The 25,696-nt window shown below is 38.5% G+C and overlaps 1 protein-coding gene across 1 annotated transcript; it reads right to left on the reverse strand.

The window, feature by feature from the left end:
• Window positions 1-12,140: 12,140 nt before the first annotated feature.
• Window positions 12,141-25,598, reverse strand: ACTC1 (actin alpha cardiac muscle 1). The gene is made up of 7 exons (XM_007434116.3): window positions 25,464-25,598; window positions 24,242-24,390; window positions 21,183-21,507; window positions 18,606-18,767; window positions 16,371-16,562; window positions 13,058-13,239; window positions 12,141-12,479 (listed from the first exon to the last, which is right to left on the reverse strand). The coding sequence occupies exons 2-7, from the start codon at window positions 24,368-24,370 to the stop codon at window positions 12,336-12,338; spliced, it is 1,134 nt and encodes a 377-aa protein (XP_007434178.1). The 5' UTR covers window positions 24,371-24,390; window positions 25,464-25,598; the 3' UTR covers window positions 12,141-12,335.
• Between the last annotated feature and the right edge of the window lie 98 nt (window positions 25,599-25,696).

Raw genomic sequence — 25,696 nt, forward strand, 5'->3', positions numbered from 1 at the left:
CTAGATGGTATAAATATCCTGGAAAGAGTGACCCGGTAGCTTTGGAGAAAGCACCGAGAACGTAGCTTAGCAGTTTTCTAGTTGGCTGCCCTTTCATTTCAAAGAATGTAGCTGAGCATCTTCTGATGACAATGAGCTCTCTGAAAGATAAACTGCAGAGGCGAGGAAGTAAATAAGTGGCAGACACGTTTTATGTCAACTGCAACATTTTATGTCAACTCTTTTTTCACTGATGATATTATAATTTTTCGAAACTATTTTTAGTTAAGGAGGAAAATGAAACAAAACTCTTTCAGCCAGCCCAGGAGCTGTCATTTGTAACTGCATACCATTGTTGCAGACAACGATGATCTTGTGTCTTATGTAATTAAAGAGTATAAAAGACATAGCTATCAACATTGAAACATGAAAGGCTGCTTGGAAATAATATTCAACATTTGAAGTATGCTACACCAATATTTCAGGCTGACGAGCTTCTCTGTTGCCACTGGACAACTGTTGTAGTACAACACAGTAATAATTATCTGCAGTAGAACCATTCTTTACATAGACCACTTTTCAAAACACAAGATGGATTCCAAAACCCTGTATATCTACCATATGCAGATGGTCCATAGATTATGCATGATGAGAATTCAGACCTCCCTTGGCTTGGAGTAGGCACTGCTATGGTAATCCACCTTCCACTGTTACATTTTCATCCTTGAATCATGGACAGTTTGCTTTCATTCTCTAAGGAGTTCATGGAAATCCGAAGGTATCCAAAATGTACAATAAAATGGAGCTAAAGTGAAATGCTTTGCAAACTGGTGGCTTTAAAATAACAGCCTGGGAACAAGTGTAAGGCATGGAGCAAAGGAAACCATCTGTAAGTTCTCTTGGAGGATTTATGAATCTATAGCTCAAAGTTCTTCAAACTGCTATTCAGAAGTTGTGCTTTGTTGAATGGAATATTTTTGTCAGTACAACTGGCCTACTTTTTATTTACCACGCTATAAAATTAATATTAGTGTCATTTTCTGTAGTTTACAAGGAATTAGTACTTAATCAAGCAGCAATAGCTTCAGCAACTTCAAGCAAGCAGTCCTTTTTTAAAAAAAAAAAGAAGGCAAAATAATTAATTAAAAAACATAATACTTTATTTAATATCTACATGAAGCTATTGGGAGATATTATTCAATGGCTGGGTTATGATATATCAGCGAGCAGATGATACCCAGTTGTACATCTCTACCCAAAACAAGCAAGAGTAATAGTAGAAGTCTTGACCCAGTGTCTGGAGGCTGTAAGGGTCTGGATGTGTAAAAACACTATGAGACTTAACCCAAAAAAAGAAGGAATGGTTATTATTTCAGAAGCTGGCTGACATTAACTCTAAATGGTGTTTTGTGCCCACAGAATAAACTGATCCATAATCTGGGGGTTCTCTTGCACTCACAGCTCTTGGAAAAACAGTACATGAAACCTGTGTCAAGAAGCGCCTTTGATTATCTTTGACTAGTGTATCATTACAGCTGTTCCTAGTGCATTCTCTCATGCCTTGTTGTGTCTTGATTGGACTATTGTAACTCTACATGGGACATGCCCTTGAAGACCACCAGGCAACTTCAGTTGGTAAAAAATGCAACTGCTTGTGGAGTAATGAGAATGCCCTGATATTGTCATGTAACATCACTACTACAGGATTTGTATTGTTTGCCAATTTGTTGATAGGTGCCATTCAAGGTGCTAATAATAATCTTATAAAGTGTACGTGGCTTGGGAGCAGGGAGTCTGTGAAACCACTTGCTCCAAGTAGAATGTGCCCACCCAAGCAGTGCTGCTAGACAATGCATAGTAAGAGTCCCACTCTCCATGAACTGCTATGGGGCGGAGCGTTCTGTCCCAGAGCTCCTCTCCTGTGAAATCAGTTACCACCATCATCACCCACATCCTTGTTAACATACAGAAAGCTTATTAACACCTGGTTGTTTAAGTGGGCATTTGGGGATTGAAGAGTCTGCGAAGTATGATCTGGGATGTGTGTGGGTGCTACTTCTTACTGTTTTATTGCTATTGTTGCTATTGATTTTGTTTGTTATACTGTATATACTGTAACTGTACTATAACAGTTTGTTATACTGTTATACTGTTATACTGTATATAATTATTATAAAGCTTTTGTAAGCTGCTTAGGCCCACTTGATTGAAGTGGCATGAAAGCATTTGTAACACATGGAATATTTAAAAGCTAGATCTTTGAAAACGTTCCTTTGGGTAGATGAGCAGCTGTATACATTTGTTTAATAAATAAATAAATCTTTCCACGAGGAGCCTGCCCTGTGTAAAGGAAATGCATCCCTGTGCATATCGAATCTGCCTGTGCAGTCACAGTGTCCTCACCACAGATAACCTGCAAAAGTAGGCCCTCTTTCCAGATTCAGTCTGTAGAGTGATATTTATTTCATTATAGTACCAGGAGAATTCAATTTGTCTCTCAGGAATGATGAGTCAACTTGACCAAGGGCCTTTCTCCACGTGCACCTAACCATGGCACAAACTGCTATGTTCTCTAAATCTCATCCCTATCCTGTGAGTGAAACAGGTTTAAATCATCCTTAGTGATATAGGTATTAATGTAGAATTGTCCTCCATATTTTGACATTGTCCAAAGACATCCTCGAAGTGTATAAACCCTATTAGGCTTTGTTACCCATTAGCTTAAAGGAAAGTCAGGTGACTGCAGTGACTTGAAACCAAGGCAGTAAAAACAGGACAGGGATCAACAGTGGGGTCAGCCAATTTTATGCCAGTGTAGTTTTTTGCCAACTCAAAGATAAGTGGATAACACCAACTCCACAGTGGGAAAAGCCCCCAAGAGATGCAACTCATTTATGCTTCTCTTATAGCACAACTTCAGCTGAAAAGTCATGACGCCTCAGCTAAAGATTTACAGTAGAATTCATGGTTTTCCAAAGCCATTGAAATATTGTTCTTCCCCTAAAATGAATGCATTGGATTTTCTGAGAAAGGATTCTGGGTTTCTTCCAAATTATTATGTTTGCATGCTTAATTTCTGAAATGACAAGGAAGGTTATCACAGGGGTAGGCAACTTATGGCATGCCAGATGTTGCTAAAGTACAACACCCAGGAAGCATGCCTAATAGTGAAGGATGCTGGGAGTCATATTTCAGCCACCTCTGGCAGGCCGTAAATTGCCTCTTACTGGTTACCTAAGAACCTCAAAATAGCTATGTATATCATAGGGTTCAGATAAGACAAAATTATTTTGTGTAGTGAGAAAAAATATATGTCTTATCCTACAATTACCAGATAATTCAATCTCCTTGCCCTTCTCAAAAGGGAAAGACAATTCCACAGATCCAGCGGTTAGAAAAATGAATTGAAAACCTCCACATATGCAGGAGTTTGGAGGAGGTTGGGGTACTGATCAAGGCACACATATTTTTTATCTCCAAGTCACAGGTTTGATCTTTTTTCTGTCATAGGTTTCCAGTGGTACTGTGTTTCATGTTAATGTTAACTCCTGAGGCTGACATGAGAAAGGAGGAAGATGTCCAAATATATGTGTGAATAATTGCATTCTGCCAATGTTGCTCATCTTTATGCTTGCAAATAGCACTTCTAAGTGCAAGACATGAAGTGTTTTGATGAGCAAGTGCAATTTCTAAGACTAAAGCTATTAGATTTGCCGTTAGTGTTTGGTTTAATCCACAGCAGCTAAATAATTAGCTGCTGAAATGAAAACACCCATCAAGATCTCAAAGCCATCTGTTCTGCTGTGTTTTGATTTTGTGCCTGTGTGAGCATTAATGAAATGATTTTATCAGATTAGATCTTTTATTCATAAAATCATATGAGGGCATCTTTTTTTATACCTACATGTTTTATGTTCTTGCAGGAGATGCATTTCAAAAATTAGTGGTGTGTTGCAAAGTTTGCCTGCTTTGTGGTTATTCCCCTTTCTGAACCTGAGTTAATAATTCAGAACAGAACCCTCAACTGTTTTAATCTCTGCAATGTCAGAGCTATTAAATAGCTTGAAGACGTTTTGCCCAGAATTTGAATATAGAAATAAATCATACTTTTCTGCTTTAGTATTTTTGAACTAGCATAGGCTGCTAGGGTCCCTAGAAATTGCACGGGATGGCTTAAGGTGACAGAGATCAGGAAACAGTTTAGCAATGGCAGGCACCTGACAGTCTTTGAATACAGATGCTATCTACTACTGGCTTTCTTAAACATATTCCACAATGCAGGAATTATTTTTATTGATTAGATAGCTATTTATACGCTTTGCTAAAATGCTATTTAACAGTAAAGAGGGGGGAAAAAAACACTTCTTGGCCTTTTGGCTAAGATCAAGTGTAGTAAAAAAAAAAAAAAAATGGAGTGGTGAAAGAATGCAGGGGGTGAGGTTCTACTAATTATATCTTTGATGCTTGCCAGAAGGTTGTTGTTGGAGCAACAACTGTTAATTGTCCTACTTCACCAGTTTAAAAGAAAATAAAGCAATAAGATGAGAAATCAGATTATCAGGTCTGAAGTAATCAAATGCCAAATTGGCACTGGAGAATCTGCAGCCCAGTGTAATACATCTTTCTTTGTAAGGCCCTGTGTGTCTGGTGACACTTTCACAAAGATGCTATTTGAAGGGCAAACAAAGAGCTAAAATGGAATGAATGTACAAACTGGAAGAGTTCAGGTTAAAGGCACAGGAACTCAAAGACCATGAAGAGGTATATATACCATACCTCATATATCAAAACCCAACAGGTATTTTTTTCTGGCGCAGTAAAAAGTATGGGAATTAAATTTCAGGGGTATCTGAATATTTAATTGAAAGATGATTCAAAGGCTGTTGAATCACACCTCTGAATTACTAAATCACTTTAAATCATCAATCTGAATCAGATGCTTCTGAATTTACTTAGATTATTCAGAGGACTTCTTATCCAGATGATCAGCTTGGAGGGAACTAATAACTGAAATGTTAGAAAAAAAACATTTTTATTATTCTCATAGAATAACAAAGAAGGTAACTCCTTTTGTGATTAAGCCTTCAGGATTAAGATACTGTTTGCATTTAGGGCTATATACTGTCTTAATGGTTTCAAATTCTGAAATAACCATTTGTTTTCTTTCGTGTCTTTAAATCAGCTGTTTGAGACAGCGCCAGCAGCTTTACTTTGTCAGATGGAAATACTTTCCATCTGGGTTTAATTGAGAATACAATGGCTAGTGAGAAGAAGTTCTGGGATATTTCAATGTAAAATTGCTTTTGAATCAAGTGCAATGCCCATCACTTTTGTCTTTATTCAAATAATGAATCTTGCACATGTTACAGGCAATTTTGGCTCCAACAGGCTGACTGAGGGCTGTTTATATTTTCAGTTACACTGCCATATGTCTTGGGCATTCCTGATGCCTTCGCCTCTCTTTTATCACTACCTTCCAAAGCGTTTTCACATTATATTAGATCATAACTTGTGAAGCAGTCCATTGAAATTACTAGAGCCATACTGTGATTGATTTGAAATGAATCACTGGGAAGAAGAACTGGGGGGAGGGGGACCCAATAACTTGAGATTTTTGTATTTTTATTTCTAAATCTGTTGTTCATGGCCCCTGGGAATGGAATTCTGCCATTCAGATATAAAGGAGCAGAAAAATAACAATTAATTTTGAAAGAAATATATTATAATCCTAACCCCCACACAACTGATGCTTCAGAATGGAATGTTTTTTCTAAAAGACCAATAGGGGATTGTGCTATATTTGAATCAATGATTCCAGTCTAGCTAATAGGCATTTGCTGGAGTTAGCAAGATGCATACTCAATTCCTGCAAACCCTGATTTTTTTTAATCAACTACAGTGTGTGTAGTTATTTATTTACTCCACTTATGTATCACTGATTCATGGTGGTTTACAATACAGTAGCCATATCTGCATAAAACTGTATAACAAAGTTGCAATTAAAAGAAAATGCAATAAAAACATACACAAATAAGATCCATAAAACCGTATTGACACCAACTCCATCTAACCAAGATGACATTAATGTTAAAAGGTCCTGTGGAATAATTCCATCTTGGTAGCCTTGTACAGCAGTAGTAAAAGTTGGACATTTAGGGAAAGTGTTCTTGCCTGATGCAGGCTGCCATGGATTGATATGAGCAGTCATTAAAATGCAAGAGATTATATTTTACTATCTTGAGCACGATCATTTTACCTACACTTATAAATGAGTATTCACAGTAAGTTTGCTATTTGTGTTAACATAGAACATTACAAGAAATGCTTGTGTGGAAAGTTGGGTTTTTTAATCAGCCAATCTATTTTATGGAAGAGGGCTCCTTCTTCCATAAAAGATTCTGTGAGACTGTAGAATTCTTTAAATAAATGTAATAGAAAATCAACTGTATTAGAAAACCAGTCAGTATATAGATATGTAGACAGTATCATACAGGTACAAAAAAAATAGCTATAAACAGCAAGAGGCTGTTGAAGTCAGTGGGATGAATCTTCTTCTATCATGTAGAGAGGCTTGCTCAGGGCAAGTAGTTCATACTCAATAAACTGAACAGTCTCCTTAAGGGGCAGTACATTTCTAAGGTACTCCAGATTTTTCCCCTTCTGTACAAAAGTGCTCATAGCAATAGCTGCCTCTACAGAAGCCCCCTATAGCAGTTTTCTTCACTTTTTTCTTCTTGGCCACTTCCATTCTGGACTTCTTTCCAACTAACCCATCTGAATCCAGGTCACTTCCCTTTTGCCCTTCCAAGTTTTGATCCTGCCCCACCTGTTCCACTGGGAACTTTACTCACTGATGCAACTGCCAGCCTCTCTCTATCTGCATTGGCCACCCTGCCAACCAAAACCTTGAATCCTTTGCTCTCCCAGGATGCCCCTCTCGCATTGTTAGCTGCAGAAAATAGAATCCTACCTGCTATAGGAAGACAAGCTTTGTGCATTTTTTCCCTTTTGTCTCTTACTTATTCACAAGTAGCCTTTCTCTCTCTCTTGAGAAACACTGACTTAGAGCTGTGTCTCATATTCCCTTTATCTCCTTAGGCTTCTTCCCTTTCCTCTTTTCCTAGCCAAGCTTCCAAGCTCAACTATATGTTTCTGTTCCTCTCCTTTCTCCCCTGTGCATGTGGTTGGTTGCATCTGGCTTTGTACTCTCAGCTCCACAGTTTTTTTATATCTTTCCTGGCTCTTCTGGGTATCATTTCTTGCCTCTCTACCCTTTGGGACAGACCTCCTCCCTTCTAGACCAGTGTTTCTCAACCTGAGAAACTTTAAGATGTGTGGATTTCAACTCCCAGAATTCTGGGAGTTGGTTCATACATCTTAAAGTTGCTCAGGTTGAGAAACACTTTTCCAGAGGTTCCAACCATGATTTTTGTGCTGACTCCAAGCTGTCTCCCAGCAGCCTCTTACTGCTTCCCTTAATCTTTATTTATGTTAGCATTGCAAGGGTCATATTTCTTCTGCTTCTGACTTCTGCCAATTGCAGACTTGTGAAACCTGATCCTTGACACCCAAATAAAGTTCCTTATTCTCCTGGCCAGCTCCTGCCACTCTGCACCAGACTTTAAGTCCTTTACATATTTCTGCACTGTTATCTTCTGGGTTGCATGAATACAAGCACACAAAGGTACACACATATCTTGGAATCGTTCTCATGGCAATAGAGGCCAGTAGGCAAATATGAACTCAGATGAGAATGCCAATCTTTGTTTGGAAAGTGGGAAAGACTAAGTCCAATTAGCTGCTTTCTTCTTCTAGATAATCTTCTATTCTTCTTCCCGATAATCACCAAATATCTGACCTGGAATTGAGTCACTTACTGCTGTACTGTTTAAAGATATGGGGCAAATAAAGCAGCTTTGCTTTTTGAGGTAGACCTCTTAAATACTGCTTTTGTAAGACCTGGAGTCCAGAATTTGGCTAAAATTAAAGGGTATTTGGGATGGGCTTGATAATTTTATTACAGATCTTTAAGATTGGAGCTTGAATCCATAGCCCCATTTGAATCAGGGCAAATATCTCCCCCAAGTACAATCATTCCTGTTCCTTGCCTTTTTGAATAGTCTTATAAATCACTTCTATACTTGCTTTTTCAACATTGCTCATGCATTACTTAGGGTGGCACATGTGTGAATCAGTGATCAAGTTAAAAGAGAAAACTATTTTCAGATCATGCCTGTGAAGTTGACAAAACACTGATTTTAAGAAAGAAAACTGCATTGCACACAACATGCTTTTTAGCAACTTTGAAGCCTTTTCCTTTAAGGCAAGATGAGTTAAGGACAGTTTGACACAATGCTGAAAATTACACTGTTTTATAGCAAAACAATCCATGTATCTATTCTATAGATTGCTTAGAGGCTGAATTTATTTACATATTTCCAATGCAAATGTGTCCTCATTTTTTTAGCTGACTGTAGAATTCCATGTTTTCAGTACAGAAGCCTCTTTTTAGATGGCTTTAAGCCCTTCCACCTTTCTTTGTAAAAAAAATCTAGTTGTTTACCTATGAGGAAAATAGCTGAACTCTGCAAGAATGAAAATATTGTAGCCTCAGGTTTTTCTACAGTTGAGATGTTAAAAACGACAGTGCTGAACAAGGAGACATATGACCAGTCCTTGTAGTTGTGGCTATAGCAGTGTCCCACCGTCACGTGATTGCCATTTGCGACCTTCACTGCTGGCTTTTGACAAGCGAAGTCAATGGGGAAGCTGGCAGGAGGTTGCAAATGGCAATCACGTGACATCATACTTAGTGACCATATGGGATTCACTTAACAATGGCAACCTGAACTGCCACAACTGCTGTTGTAAGTCAGCGTGGTCACATGTCATGCTTTACAACCACATTGCTTAGCGATGGAATTGCCGGCCCCAATTACCATCAAGTGAGGACTACCTGTATGTCATTTGCATGATGACATCGTGATGCATGTCAACATTTTGATATCCTCAGGATAGCTTGGTATAGACAATGCAACATGACCACTGGAATGCTGCCTTTGAATTCTAGGAACTGTAATCTCAACACATCTGGAGTTGGGGAAGATTGGCCTATTAGATTTTTAAAATGAATGCACATAGGTGGGCAGTGGCAGGAAGACTGCCACTGCAAAGTTCATCCTCTTCTACATCTGAATGAGTTTAAACAGCTTCTTTTATGAAGGGAGGAAGACCCTTGTTGAGTCTCCAAGTGAAGTTGGGTTTTGACGCTTGTCTGAGCTTGATTGTTTTCCAGCAGACATTTCATTAGCAGCCTAGGTAACATCAATGCATGGGAGAGTGAAGTTTCATTAATGATGTTACCTAGCCTAGTAATGAAATATCTACAGGAAAACAACCAAGCTCAAACAACACCAAGAACTCAACAGTTCGATGCTGACTATATACATTCTCTACTACTGGAACACCAAGTGAAGTGTTTATTTTGCATTATGTACTTTTCAGATAAGCTCAGTGGATGACATAGATTTGGACAATGTAGGCAACCTCCAGGAGATATCTCCCAGTTACTTCCTATCATACTTGTTTAAGGAACAAACCTCTAGCTCCCAATCCTTTCTAAGATTCATTGGTGCTGAAAGACCAGATTTGCCAAATAGCAGTACCTTTCTGCTTTGGGTTAAAATTAGATTAGCTCTTTTTACTTTATCGCACTCTCTTGTTTGCTCTGCATCACAGCAAATTGAATAGCATTACCAGCAAGCAAGGGCTACAGAGACCTGTTCAGAGGCCATGATTCCTTAAATGGTAGGAAGTAAGTTTCATTGAGCATAGACTCACTTCCATATAAACAGGTATAACAAAAAGGTTAAAAAGTCTTCTAGTTGGGTTCAGCTCCTGGAGATTCCATGGCTATACCTGTGTACTTTTCTTGGCAAAAGTGAGAAATGGTTCGCTATTGCCTTTTTCAGGAATGTTTTTTCAACTTCCCAATCTAGTCCACAGCCCTGGAATTTCCTGGTAGTGTCTCATCTAAGAATAACCAGCGCTGACCTTGCTCAATTTCTGCAACCAGACTAGGTTGGATAGGTCCTGCCATGTGCTGAAAGAAGTAGACATAGAACTGCATTGTAAAGCTCCAGTTAGAAATTGGCTAATCTGCATGTTGTCTACCCACAGCATGAACATTCTCTGCTGCATGTGTTGCACAGGGAAATGGGTGGCTTGTGCTTAGCTTCAAGCTGACAAGCTGCTGAAAGCATCATTACTAGATGGGAAACATGGTGTGACAGATATTGTCAGGCGTCCTAAAAAAAGACAGCCGCCTTCCCACACTTTTGACCTATATAGGCCTTTTGATAACCTTTCCCTTTCTCCTAGCAATGAATGAAATTCCAAAGGATGTGCTGAAGCCACTCGAACTGAATAAAATTAATATTTAATGCCAGATGCACCTGAGGAAAGCCTGAAGTATTCCATATTTCTTTACCTGTGATAATCAGCAGCACAGGATTGTTCTCTGTAGCTATTCCAGAAGTCAACTAAATGGAGAATATGAGTAGTTTGCTACTCTGAAGGTGGGGTGGGGAGGGAGAGGGAATGATGAACATTAATATTTAAACAATTGGGTAGCTGGTTCCCCGGCTCTCTCTTTTTATTGTACTTTAATGAGTTTGCCTAAAAAAAGTGGTTGAATTTCTACAATATACAAAGATACAGTCTAGTCAACCACATCTGAGCTTAGTGTGCTGTGTAAACCCAGCCTTTGTAATTTGTTTACAGTCCAATATAATTGAGTAAACCACAGTTATCAGTAAATGTATTATGCAAATGCAACTAGGGTGGGGATACAATATTTTACCATCTTCATTCTAATGAAAAGTGCTTGAACATTCAGCCTTACACACCGATGCCTGAACTGGAACCAACCTAAAAAAAGATGGTGCTTTAAAATAGATATTGGTTTCCTTTGGTTCAACATGCCTACTTTTGCTTATTGTGTGAACTGAAAACTCCTGGATTTAACTATGTAACAGTAAGAGGTTACACTGAGAAAAAGAATTTCTTACCATCTAATCTGGGACAGATTAATCTGAAGTTTCATCTTTCCACTACTTACTACCAAATATTTTAAAAAATGCTATCAATTCGCTTGATGTAACCTGGGGAGAGATTCACAAGAAAAGAGGCCAGAGAGAACAAGAACACTACATAGAATCACTGATGCCACAAACACAAGCTTGCAAAGACTTGTAGAACCATCTGTTTTCATATAAGCCTGTGTATTTGTCAAGACTGCTTTCAAAAGCTCTTTGTCCCACCTTTGTGTGAAATTATACACGCAAATACAAAAGGATGCTTTTCAATGATGTCACAAATAGGGTTACAGACCTAAGCTGCAAAAGTCTAGCCTACCACTAGATGGCAGCAGACATCAGCTGGCAGAGTTCTTTTGAAATTGAGTGGCTTAAAAGTTTCACAAATAAACACAACTCATGAGTGGAGACAATGTATAAAATATTTTCTCACTAGTCACTAAACAAGGGAATAGAGATCTGTGATTTTTAAGGGTTGCATTCATGTAACATTCTTAACCTTGTTCCTAATTTAACCTGTTTTCTGAATTTGCACAATCTTTTTCAACTCTAGTGATTTAACAAAAAAGTAATTGTCTTTCCTGTCCCATGTATTTTATTTACACTAATAATACTGCTTTTCAAAAATTATCATCAAATATTTCTGGTTGTATTTTAAAAAAGAAGAGCAGAAATGTACAGACTGAATTAATAATATTAAGCTGAGCCTCTTGTTCCATTAAACAAGTCCATTACAGGGGACAATGATGTAGTTTACAATGTCTGTCATAAACCCACATTGCTAAGGCATTTTAGATCATCAGGTATATCTTCAAAAAAAGGGAGGGGAGGAGAGGGGAGGGGGAGGGAGGGGGAGGGAGGGAGGGACAGAGGAAGGAAGGAAGGAAGGAAGGAAGGAAGGAAGGGAGGGAGGAAGGAAGGGAGGGAGGGAGGGAGGGAGGGGGAAGGAAGGAAGGAAGGAAGGAAGGAAGGAAGGAAGGAAGGAAGGAAGGAAGGAAGGAAGGAAGGAAGGAAGGAAGGAAGGAAGGAAGGAAGGAAGGAAGGAATCAGACTAAATAACATATATAGGTTGCAAATCCCAGATCTTGTTTATTTATAAAGCAATAAATATTCAAAGAAGCATAATAAATTGCACGGGCATGTGTAAACAAACTGTACAATACAATTGAACCTAGTTCAGGAAGGATAACTGGAAAAAAATACTTCAAGAAGCACATCATCCTGAGTGGGTAATTGGTGGCAAAGGGTATGGGAAGATGCTTAGAAACACTTGCGGTGGACAATAGATGGACCAGCCTCATCATACTCCTGTTTGCTGATCCACATCTGCTGGAAAGTTGAAAGAGATGCCAAGATGGAGCCCCCAATCCAGACGGAATATTTTCGCTCTGGGGGGGCAATGATCTAAATAGAGAAAAGAAACAAGATTTCAGAAGGAACTATATCAACCTAGATCTCTAGGCAACATAACTTTTGGCTTCTTAACATTGAGTCATCAGCACACAAATTGAACTAACGTTCTACAACTGAACTCTGACTTGGGTATGGGAAATAAGAGAACCTTGGTGAAAAAACAGTATGTCTTGCTTACTTGTGCTGGCAAAGCAAAATACAGAGGGGTACATCTTTAGTTACTGTTGTTTTTTTACCAAATGTCCTGTTGGGACCTTTTTTTTAGGAGGTGGGAAGACAAACTCCTTCCCTTCCAATAAATAAATTCTGTCAACTTGAGAGTCAGCATAGTTTTTCTCCATTCTAGGGCCTTGCAGAGGAGGATTGCCCAGCGTAAGAATTTTAACACTAGAGAAGCACTGGTTATAGTTTTTTTTTAATCTTTGGTTAGGAGTCTAAAAAGCTAGTTCAATCTTTTCAAGAGCACACCTTTTTCTTTACCCTTACAGAAGGCTATCTAGAATGCCTTTCCAGGGACCTTAGGGCTCTACCATAATTTTCAGTTTTATATATGAAACAAGTTCTCACACCTTAATTTTCATTGTGCTGGGAGCCAAAGCAGTGATTTCTTTCTGCATACGATCAGCAATGCCAGGGTACATGGTAGTACCACCGGAGAGTACATTGTTGGCATACAAATCTTTACGGATGTCAATATCACACTTCATTATGCTGTTATAGGTAGTTTCATGAATGCCAGCAGATTCCATACCTTGGAAAGAAATGAATATTGATAGGCTATTGACTGATGAAGAATAGAGGAGTCACAACATTTGAGCATTATTAATACCAGAAAGCTATAAAAAAATTGTAAAAATAAGAAAGCATTTATCAAATCAAGGATTTTCTATAAAAATAGAAGGCAGAATTAGTACATTAGGCACGGGCAGGCTTCACACATACATACAGACATATGAGATTCCTGAATCCATTTTCTGTAGGTTACAGATGCCCCTTTGTAATTTGCAGAAAACTGACTGTATATTTTTTGCCATTTGGAGGTAGGATGCACATATAGTGTAAGTCCTAAGTAGGCATGTCTCTATTATGGGACAAAAATATCTCCCAAAAACACCTTTACCCAGCCTTGTCTACATATGTGATGTGGCATCATCTACTTTGTGGCCCTCGTTCTTCCACAAAATGTTATATGCAGCCCTTGAATCCCAAAAGGTTGGAGTTAGGTAACTCTGTCCCTAACCCACACCTGATCTAGGTGCAAGTGAAATATGGAAGAGTTGTGTTTTGCTTTTCTTGTGACAAAGAAGTGGATCAGAGAATTTGACATAGTGCCAGTTGTTGTTTTTCCCTCTACCTGTAGCAATTTATACAAGATAATTTCTGCTATCTATTTTGCTATTTCATGTATTACATTTTTTGATGCAACTATCAACCTAGATCTCTAGGCAACATAACTTTGTTTAATTGTTTCTAACAACAGTGGCTTCTTAACAGTGAGACATCAGCACACAAATTGAATTAAAATTCTACAACTGAACTCTGACTTGAGTAGAGGAAACAAGAGAACTTTGGTGAAGAAACAGTATGTCTTGCTTACTTGTGCTGTCTTATGGCAGTACATTGAATGAACCTGGGTATCCCCTGCAAATATAAATTTGCAGTAGGATTTGGAGGGGCAGCCTATATAAATTCAAATAAAATTAATGAAAATAATGTTGGAGCAGTGCCATAGCACATAATAGTTTTGATGTGACATGGTACATGACAGCCATAGCTTACAAATTGATAGCTTACACGTGAGAACTCTGAGATGCAATGGATAATGTTAGCACATGTGTTTGAATGAGAAAAAAAATGTAAAGGTTGTATTTAGGAAGGCAACAAATGATAAGGGTATGCAGAAGCTTAGCAGTGAGCATAAGAAAAACTTACATCAGAAATACACATTCATGGGTTACATTCCAATGTATTAGGTGACAGGTGGCTTCTTAAAGTGAACTGAAATTAGATCCATAACAAGGCAACAGCTGATGAACAACTGCTCCTAAATCCACAAGGCTTGTATTATAAACATTTGACACATCATCAGTTGCAAAGGGAGATTACTTTTTCTGTCATGACAAAAGTTGGTCTGAAAGGACATGAATCTACACTTGCTTTTTTAGAACTCTGGGCCATTTAGTGATTATAGGATGCAACTCCTAGGCACTGCTCCAACATCATTTTTTTTCCCCATTTTACTTGATTTTATATAAATTACCCTTCCAAAAATGTACTACAGTTAAAGAAGATGACTAAATCAAAACAACCCAAACATGCAAAAATATACATAGCCAAGCCATAATAATATGCTAATCAACACTCATCTTTTATTAAGGATATTCAGCTTCACTTTGACATTAGCAACATAATAGATTGGACACAGTCAAGAGTGCCATTCTAAATTCAATACTGTGGAGGTGATAAAAAGATTTAGGACTTTGGGCAAATTTATGCAAGACTAAAATTCCTTCTCTTGAATATATTCAAGGTTAAACTGCCAAACCAAAATGTATTTCAAAGGTATTTGTGCTTTATTTCCCCCTTTTATACCTTTATACCTAAGGCAGCATGATCAAGGAAGTCATTTGTACCTTGAAAGGAAAGGAATTTGTGCCTTTGGCAGACATTCCTAGATACTGGTCAATATATTAATTTATGGTAATAATTGCATGATATGTAGAATTAGGGAGACAGCCAGAGATAAAGATGTGCCTAAGAAATAATCACCTGAAATTATTTTTCACTTTGGTGGTGAAGAGAATTCTCATATAGTTGAATGAGTAATTTCAATTTAAGTAATTAATTAAGACCAAAAGGATATAGTTGTTAGGCTTCTGATGTCCATATTTTATTGGCATTGCTACAGTAATTCTACACAGGAGGCAAATGCACTCCAAAAATAGTAACTGAATGCAGGATTTTTTAAAATTGTTTAGCTATATGGAATGGGAGCTCTCCAGCAGCAGCTGTTGGTAGCCAGTTTCAATGTTATATTGGTTTATGTTTCTTTGTTTTAAAAATTAGAAAAGTCAATCTTGTATGTCATATTTGCTAGATAGTTTCAAAATAATATTACAATGACTATAAAGGCCATAAAATGACTCCCCCTCTATCCAGAACAGATGTCTCTACTGCAGCCAGCAGAGAGGCAGTGAGTCCTGGAATGAGGGAGAAGCCCTGAATTGATTGTAGTCAACAACAGTACTCAAAACATCCCTTCAATGGTGTCTGTAATGCAGGTGGATTGGTACTCAAGACAAGACTTCTGAGTTAGCTGTACACTAACTCATCCACTTCTCTTCTTAGAGATTGTCCTCCTTTTTCTCATCCTTTCCTACAGGAATGTATACCCTGAGCCTCCAGGGCCACTTGTGGTTCTTCCCAACGTCTTGGGTCCAGCACCCATAGTCCCTCCAAAAGTTGCTTCAAAATATATTTTAATGTTGCTGGAGGAGAAAGTGGTTAAAATGCATGTGGAGTGGTTCTATGAGCTGTTTATTTCAATTAAATTTGATTTCTGCCCTGGCCTTTGATTTGTTGCAGTATGGCCCCCCAGCATGCCATTCAAAGGTTATGTGTGGTCATCAGTCCAGAAAAGAATATGCACTTTTGACAGATTACTGTCCAATATTGCTACTAATTTCTATCATTTCCAAAATGTTTGGTTTACCTTTTTGTATTTTGTATCCTTTTACTTCAATTTTACATCTCCTTTAGAGTTTGCTGCATAGAGAAGCCATCCATCCATCCATCCATCCATCCATCCATCCATCCATCCATCCATCCATCTGAGACCAAAGTAACTTCAGGCTAAAACATCCACATAAAAGGATTCCTTACCAATAAAAGATGGCTGGAAAAGGGTTTCTGGACAGCGGAAACGCTCATTCCCAATTGTGATGACCTGGCCATCAGGCAACTCATAACTTTTCTCTAGAGAAGAGGAAGAGGCTGCTGTAGCCATTTCATTCTCAAAGTCCAGAGCAACGTAGCATAACTTCTCCTTAATGTCACGAACAATCTCACGTTCAGCTGTAAAGACAAATCCAAAAATGTATAGCAAGAAGGAAGAGACAGAAGCTAAGGAGAAGACAAGCAAAACAGAGGTTAAAAATCCTTTCCCTGTAGTTCTGTTTGGGCATTACTGTTTCAATATAACCTGAAATAAGTCTTCCAGGATGCTTAGGAGTGGGAACAGACCCAAGGGTTTCACCATGACTGAAGATGGAGAAAGAATTATGGAGAAATAGAGATTATGCAGAAGTAAATACGAAAGTACAGGAGCAGAATTTGAGAGGAGAAAAGTACGGTGTGGTGGCTTCAGTTACAGAAAACATTTAAATAATTCTACTGTATGTGTGTTTATGTGATTTAATTTAATGATTAATTTTATTGGGCATTGTTAAGCATTAAATAATGAAATGTGTCGATGAATAATGTGGAAGAACTTAGGTTTTAAAAAAATCAAGCAGGATATTTTCTTATGACATACACAAAAATATATTTGAGTTGTAAGTTATATGTTAGATCCATATTTAATCAGAATAGACACAATTAAATCAATGAGACTAGAACCAGTATGGTACAATAAAGTTAATGTAGATTTTAAAAACCATTGTTAGAAATGCCATATTAAGAATATGGAATACGTATAAACTCAGGCTGTGCCCCAAAATACCTTTTTTGGTTTCAGCACAAGAAGCATTTCATAGAAAAGAAACAGCAAGCAAAGAGAAATGGTTAACGTATCAAGATTTGTTATTACAGAAACATGGAGAACTTAAAATAAAATCAAGAGAACAATTGATTGCAGAGGGACTTAGTTTTCAATGGTTTTCACATGGACAATTAAGAGAAAGATTTAATATAGATAGAAAGGCAACTGGAGTTGAACAACATAAGATGGAATTGGACTGTATACAAATGATGAACATGCAATTGCTAAAATGTATAAACTTTTGTTGAGATTTGAAATGGAAGAAGAAGTTAAAGATTGCATAATAAAATGGACTAAGAATTTTGGTTATAATATATAAATGGATCAATTCAAGAAAATGTGGTTAAAAGGAATGAAATTCACATTGTGTTGTAACAAGAGAGAATTTCTATAAAATGATGTACTGTTGGTGTATGGCTCCAGATAAATTATCTAAGATGTATAAAGATACTTCTAGTTAATGTTGGAGATGTGAAAAACATGAAGGGACATTTCACCATCCATGGGGGACTTGTGAAAAAGCAAAAAAATATTGGATATGAATACATATGATGATACAAAGAATTTTAAAAATCAATATTCAGATGAAAACAGTTTTTTTTTAAATTGGGACTTATAGATAACCAATTAGAAAAGAGTCAGATTGGTTTTGTATATGGTAACTGCAGCAGGTCTATTATATGCACAACATGGGAGAAATAATGAAATACCCACAACAGAGGAATGGATTGGCGAACATGGCAGAATTTGCAGAAATGGCAAAACTGACCTGTTTGATCAAGGATAAAACAATAAGTATTTTTATCAAAGACTGGAAACCTTTTATGGACTTTTTGCTGAAAATGGGAAAAAACGAAATGGTGATTTCTGGATTTGCTGACTAAAAAAGGGCTGAATATAGGATAAAGGGTAACTATGTAATGTAATCTTGGAAAGGGAGGAGGGATAATAAGTTTGTTTGTAACTGCTGTAAAGAAGATTGGAAGTTATTTCTTTATCTTTTTTTCTTTATCAGTATTGTCTCCCACACTTTTTCCTTTTTCTTTTTCCTAACTTTCCTTTATATATGTTTCCTGTTTATCTTTTACTCATATAAAAATCTTCAATAAAAATTATATTTTAAAAAATGGGACTAGAACCAGTCATGATGAACTAAAGCCCCATTAATTTCAATGGTCCTGCTTTAAATATGACTGAATCTAGATCCCACATAAACTATTTAATTTGATACGACACTCAAAATTCTACTGCTCAGCCTATGTGCATACCCAACTATATAAATATTTATTAACAAAGATGTTTTGAATGCACCCCTGATATGCAGAAATATGGCCAGAGTAAACTTCAACTATAATTACCAGTTGTTACAAAGGAATAGCCACGTTCTGTCAGAATCTTCATGAGGTAATCAGTCAGATCCCTGCCAGCCAGATCCAGGCGCATAATGGCATGGGGAAGGGCATAACCTTCATAGATAGGGACATTGTGTGTGACTCCATCCCCTGAATCAAGGACAATACCTGTGAAATACAAATGCCCAAGTTCTCATAAGTCTGTCAGTATTTTTTAAAAAAATGTTCTTGCACATGTCATGCAATCTCTCCAGATGTAGATTAGGAGAACAGAAAAAATAGTATGCAACAGAGAATGTACAATTGAAGTCTGATGTGACAGATGAGTATGAAACATAACCTTCCTCAATTAATAATTCTCAATGTCTTACAAGTAGTTGAAACACCAAAGGAAATACTTCCTTAACTTCAGCCAACTGTAGTCCTTTATGCTTCCTTGAACTAATTTTGGGTCAAAAGAGCTTCATTGGATTATAGTCTTCCTTTCATATTTATATTATCCTACAGCAGTTTGATAATGCCCCATTTAATAAACAAGGAACTTAGCTGAACAATCAGTTTGGGGATTCTGTTTCATTCATCTGGATCTAAACAAGTTGTTTCTAAGATGGGAATACACTCTTAAATTTGTCTATTATAGATGACAATTCTCCTTAACTTCCCATGTTTTATGCACACAGGGGTCCTTGAGATATTTTCAGCAGTGATGCTTCTTTTCATGATCTCATCACATAATCCTGTTATACCTTAATGCCTAGTATCATAAAAGTGGAACCAACTCCCTGAATCCCTCCCACCAGAGCATCAGCTTTGATCTTAGTTAGGTCTATTAGATTATTGGCCTGACCTATATGGTAAGGAAAAGATGGGAAGACACCAGTCACAGGAGATCATCAAGTGCATTTAAGTACATTTATTGGCAGCATCTATTGATCTTGGCTGATCCCAAAAAGCTGGTCAGGATCAAACTGGTTAGTGCGTGGCTGGGAAACCACCATGAAGCCCTAACACTATAGACTAGGCTTGGAAGCAAAATCATCATCGTCGTCATCATCTGAAATAAAGCAATAGCAAATAATGTCCCTACTACTGTTACTAAGAACACTAAATTAATTCATGTCCATCTAAAGCTAAGCTTAGTTTGGGGGAGACTTTGCCTTTTCACTGAGCTCAACAATGGTTTGACTATAAAGATTTCAGGGACATTCCTAGCCATAATCAGTCCAAGTTGGCAGTTTCCAGTACGCTGTGAGGCAGCCTTCTTTAACCTGAGTTAAAGAAGTGGGGACTTGAATTCCCAGAATTCTTCAGCCACCATGGCTTTTTGCTGAGAATTCTGACTTGGAAATTCACACAGCTACAAGGGACCTAGGTGGGGACAGCTGCTATGAGAGATCGAAATATTATGGGATCATATAGGATCTATAAGTATTTCAGATGCTGCTACCTTAATATATGAAGGACAATAATTAATATGGGTGTTTGAAGTATGGTAACCAGTGGTTTTTTCATCTTTTCAAGAGAAAGAGGAAGTATGCATCTTGGGGTAGGGTGGGATGGGTGTGTAATATTCTTTATTTTAGCTGCTGAGCACAGAAATAGGAAATATTGTTTTTCCAAACTGTAAAAAAGAAGTGGGCTTGTATCTATTGTAGCTTTTATGTGAAAGTACCTGTAATGTGCAATGATTGACCATGTTACACCATGAACCCACTTAGCACAACTAAACATTTGAGTCAGTAAAGTGGACCGCATTGCCACTCATTTCATGTATAAATTACAATTTCCCACTTAACATTGTTCTCAGTGGTAAGCAAGCAGCGTTCATTAAAAGATGACGCCTTTCCTCTTAATATAACTCTTAAATAATAATATATTTGAGCTTCCACTATTGTGACTGGCTGCTGTACTATCCAGACTAAGGCATCAATTTCTCAAAATTGAAGGATGGGGTATTCTGTTTAAACCAATGATATTCACTCACTGTAATTCATTATAATTCCTAAGGGACACATGTTCATCTCTCCATGAAATGAAGAAGTGCTAAGTACTTGATGCAATTAATTTCCAAGAGTTGTATTATTTCATTGATTGGTAATTTTTTTTTAATTAAATAGTAGCACCACCCACAATCACATGTGAGAAATATGAGTTTTTACATTTTTATTTTGTGTTTAATTCTGCAGTATACAGATGTCATCTAGAATGTTTACCCCCACAGGCATATTTCTAATCTACCCATTAAATGGAGAAATATGGATTTCTTCATGAAATGGACTGAAATTCTGTCCATTACGCAAAGCTGCTTCAAGTAATGAAATGAACTGGTTTTGCATCTCAGAGACAGTGCTGCTTAAGGGCTATAGCATATACATGTTAGGCAACTTGATGTCTCTTAGTGGCTTTTGAATTCAACTTTTATCAGCTCTGATCAGCAAGGCCAGTACTAAGGGATTTGCAACTGTGGTGAGAAAAAAAAAAAAGAGAGACCAGTATGTTGTCTACCCATAACATAAATATTTACTAGGTCAAAGTTCAGGGAAGAATCTGCTAAGGAAAACAACCAGTTGATTTTTTTTTTACCTGTAGTACGTCCAGAAGCATAGAGGGAGAGAACAGCTTGGATAGCCACATACATGGCAGGCACATTGAAAGTCTCAAACATAATTTGGGTCATCTTCTCACGATTGGCTTTGGGATTCAGAGGAGCTTCTGTGAGCAGGGTGGGATGTTCTTCAGGGGCAACACGCAGTTCATTATAGAAAGTATGGTGCCAGATTTTTTCCATATCATCCCAATTAGTAATTATTCCATGTTCAATGGGATATTTCAAAGTCAGAATACCTCTCTTGCTCTGTGCTTCATCACCCACATAGGAGTCTTTCTGGCCCATACCAACCATAACACCCTAAAGGCAGAAGAGACAATACCATGGATTCAGAGACCTAATACCACCATCTTTCCCCATCAAACACCTTCCATGTGTGTTATACTTCAGTCCCCATAACTCCTCATCAGCATGGCTGTTGAATTCTAATACATCTTTGGGTATGAGATTGGGAAAAGCTAGTATAAATACCCAGCATGAAATCACTGACTTCTGTATGAGCTAGCCTGTAGATCCTTGAATTTAATATTTAATTAATTTAGTATAAGTAAATATTTTATTCTTTTGGTTGGCTACTAAAGAAATGTTACACCATGAGATATAATATGGTAGATTTCTTCTTATTCTCTCAAACACAAAAAGCAGACCTTTGTATTTCCAAACCAATGGTGGTCAGTATTCCTTCTTTCACCCAAAATCTGATACCTGCAGCACCTACTACTGATTAACTCATTCAGTCTGCAACCTCCAACTTCAGAAAGGCTTTTTGCACACCACACCATTACCCTGTTGATTTTGGCAAGTGGATTTTGTGGATTCAGCAGTGCAGACTCACTTCTAAATCCTGAATTTGTACTACAGTCATCACCACCTTTGAAACCTATGAGATTTTTTGACTAGCCCTTATAATGGTATTGCTCTAATTTAAAATCTGGATTTTCCCTCTTTGTGAACTAGTGCAGTTATTGGTGTGTGTGCTTACAGTGTGTACATGTACTCAACAAGAAAAAAATGTACTGGGTTAAATTACCACAGTATTGCAATTTCTGCTGCAAAAGTGAACTTGCAGCATTTCAAGAGATTCTAAGGCCTACTTATGTGACCAAATAACCTGAAGCCAAACACTCTTCTCCAAGAAAAAGAAAATCATCAATTACAGTGCTATATTAATTAATAAATAAAGAGTTTAGGAAATGTAAGATTTTTTAGAGAGGTTTGGGATTTGTGCAAGTTAGTGTGAAGTTCACAAGAATTATGATTTGGAGAAAAATCATAAACTTGAGAAGGGAAAAACAAATGCAGCAAAAGTACTATTGAAGAAGGGAGGACAACATAGAGGAGGGATGCAGCATATTCAAGAAAGGAGAGAACAGGAGAGTGCCCACATGTGCTCCGGATGGCTGCTCCCTGCAAGAAGACTTCAGGACAGTGGTTTTCCATTGGTTTGAGCTCCACGAGACGACGGGAGTAGCCATCTTGCTCACAACCATGCCAGAGACTTTTAAAGGACACTAAGTTTGCAAACTTCACTTTTCTAATCACTTTTGGAAATTGCTCATTAACTACTTCTAAGCTATTAGAGACCTTCGGAATGACAAGTTTGAAAACGCTGGGTGAGTTTGCCTTTAATCCTGAACAAAAGAAAATTTTAATCATAAGCTTAAGAATTTAAAGAATCTGAAATAAACAGCAAAAAACTAAATAAGATGTTGATCTTAGAAAATTATAAATGGACTAAGGGTCCAGATAAAATTGGAATATTGAAACTTTTACAATAAGATTTTGGAATTAATTATAAAATACAAACAACTTCTCATGGGAAATAGATTCTGTTTTGGTTTTTACAAGACATAACAGATAAATAATTTCATGATTTCAAAAACTGGACACTAGGGAGTCTAAAGATTTTAGGTAGAGGAAAGATATACAGCTCTGCAAGATGGTGCAAAACATTATGATGATAAAAATACTGAAGGAGACTTTTGAGGAATGGAATCAGAAAATAGTAGCCACAATATCAACAATGTCAGTAATGATGTCTGCTTCTATGGATAGACTATGTCTGAAATATGTTATTGAAGAAATGGCAGATGCAGAACAAATTTTATCTGACAAGATAGAGATGGTATCAAAAGTGGATTTACAACTGATAGGCCAAGAGAATGATTTAGAAAGGATGTTTCACTGCATCCACAAAAGAAACTGGCTGTAGTTTTAACGTTTAAAAGGGAAATACAAATGAGAAACCAAGAAAGTGACCTGGATAATTTTGTCCTACTGGATTTACAAAAGAGGCTTGTTAAAGCCTTGAAGAACTCTGTGTGATGGGACAAGAAGAAATGAAGAGAAATCAAACCCTATGACAATATTTGAACAAACTAAAGATTTAAGACTGTTAGAAGTAAAGGGAAGCAATATAAAGTTGGTTTATTTGATCAAGGTTACAATAAGACACATTGTTACTTCTGGCTACACTTTATGGACTTTCTGCTAACACCAGGATTGAAAAGATGATGCTTTATGGATTTATTTATAAATAAGAGATGGGATATGGGACAAAGAGATAAATGTTTGTAACTTTAGAGTGGGTGAAGAGTTACTAAATTTGTTTATAGTTGTTGTGATGGTTGGAAGTCACTTCTTTATATATTTCTTTTTCTTTATTATATTCTTTTTTTTCTCTTTTTCTTTTTCCTTGCACTTTTTACTTCTTTCTATTCTTTTTTTTTCTTTAGTTTGTATTAGATCTTACTATTGTAATCAAAATTCTTAATAAAAATGAGAGAGATAGAGAGAGTAATTGAGGGCGCAGTGGAACCTGGTTTGGGCTGAAAGATGAAAATATATACTGGAGCCAAATAGGATTTAAAGAAGCAAAGTAGGCATGGATGCAGGGGTTGGGGGGAGGAGGGAGGCAAGGAATGCTGTGCATTGTATGGTGGTTGGACAGTGATAAAAAACCTGGGCAATCTATTCCCCCTTTGCTATTCCCGGATGCACCCAGAGAGTGGGGAGGGAGGCGTAATAGCATTACCTGGTGCCTAGGGCGGCCTACAATGGAAGGGAAGACGGCTCGGGGGGCATCATCTCCAGCGAAGCCTGCTTTGACCAAACCTGAGCCATTATCGCACACCAAGGCGGTGGTCTCTTCGTCGTCACACATCTTGGGAAGGAAAGCGGGAGCTGAAAAATACAAGATCGGCAAAGATTCACCATCGCTGGTGGCAAGGTGGAAGGGGACTCCGCCTACCCGTTCGAGTCGCTGAGGTTGGGTCAGTTTGATCCTCCCGGATCTCTAGAAACCCTTCGCCTTAAGCCCGGATCAACAGCAATCGTACAAGTTGCTTCGGCAGGGAAGACGTTCAGGCGACGTGGGATTAGAGGCTGCTTTCCCTGCCAGGGTGCGCACTTAACAAGGATGGATCATCTTTAGCAGAAGGTCGGTCCCCGTTTGGCTGCGCTCCCTCAATACATCCGTTCGAGCGGCGGCACGTGGCTCTCGTTACTGTGCGGAACCCAGTCGCGCCACCAAATGATTTTCGCTGCGGCTGCTGGAGGTCCAAGAAGCATTTGGCGGCTCGCTCGACCCATCGCTTCAGCAGCTGCATTGCCGGATTGCCTAACCCGCTCGAAGTCGCCGCCAGCCATTGGGAGGTCGCAGGAATCCCAGGGAGTGTGCGGAATGCTGTTCCCCCCGCCCGACCCCCGCCCGAGTCCTTCCCTCAGACTTTTGCAGGACATACCTTTAGCATCTGGAGGGCTGCGTGTTTCTTCGGATTTTTGTTTCCCATAATGATGGGGAGGGGGAGCAAATACAAATGGAAAACTTGGCAAATTTAGCGCCGCTCACGGCAGACCCAGGAAGAACTCCTCGTAATGCGTAGCCGCTTCTTTTCCCTCATTGCGCAAAGAAATGGCGAGAACTGCGGGAGGGACAGGCAGTTCTTCCTAACCCTACAGAACTTCGAGTGCCAGGACCTTCTAAAATGCAGCATGGCGGCCACCTCCTCCGCGCCCATAGGATGGGAACCCCAATCCAACCGGAATGAGCGAAAGGACCGTAGAGAGATGAGATTTTAGCCCCTCTAGCTGTCGCCTTGGCTACCCTGAACTTGGCGCTTCTCGTGGTAGGGCAGCCTGTTTGCAACCGCTCCCATCCCCGCACCCGATTTGCAACCCCCGTCCCAGTCGTTCCTCACATGCCAACGGGGCGATGGGCAGAAACGGGGACGGTCAGCTGTGCTGTTGTTACTCACCGGCTCAACACTCTCTGCGCGGGGGTTCTGGAGCGCCAGCTGGGTCTTGGCTCGGGGGAAGCGCCACTCATTTATACCCGGCGGAGTGGCGGTGTCGCTCTCGGACTCCGAAGGGACCAGCCAGGCACCTTGTCCTTATTTGGTCGGCTTCACGCCATTGAGTAGCCGTGAGGCCATTAATGGAGTAGGGAAGGCAAAAAGTCACAGCCGGCCGAAACACTCGGGGCTCCACA

Source organism: Python bivittatus, unplaced genomic scaffold (genome assembly GCF_059951505.1).
Source record: "Python bivittatus isolate LINGU-HERP-01145 unplaced genomic scaffold, Pbiv_v1 ctg000480_np1212, whole genome shotgun sequence".
In the NCBI taxonomy this organism is placed as follows: domain Eukaryota; kingdom Metazoa; phylum Chordata; class Lepidosauria; order Squamata; family Pythonidae; genus Python; species Python bivittatus.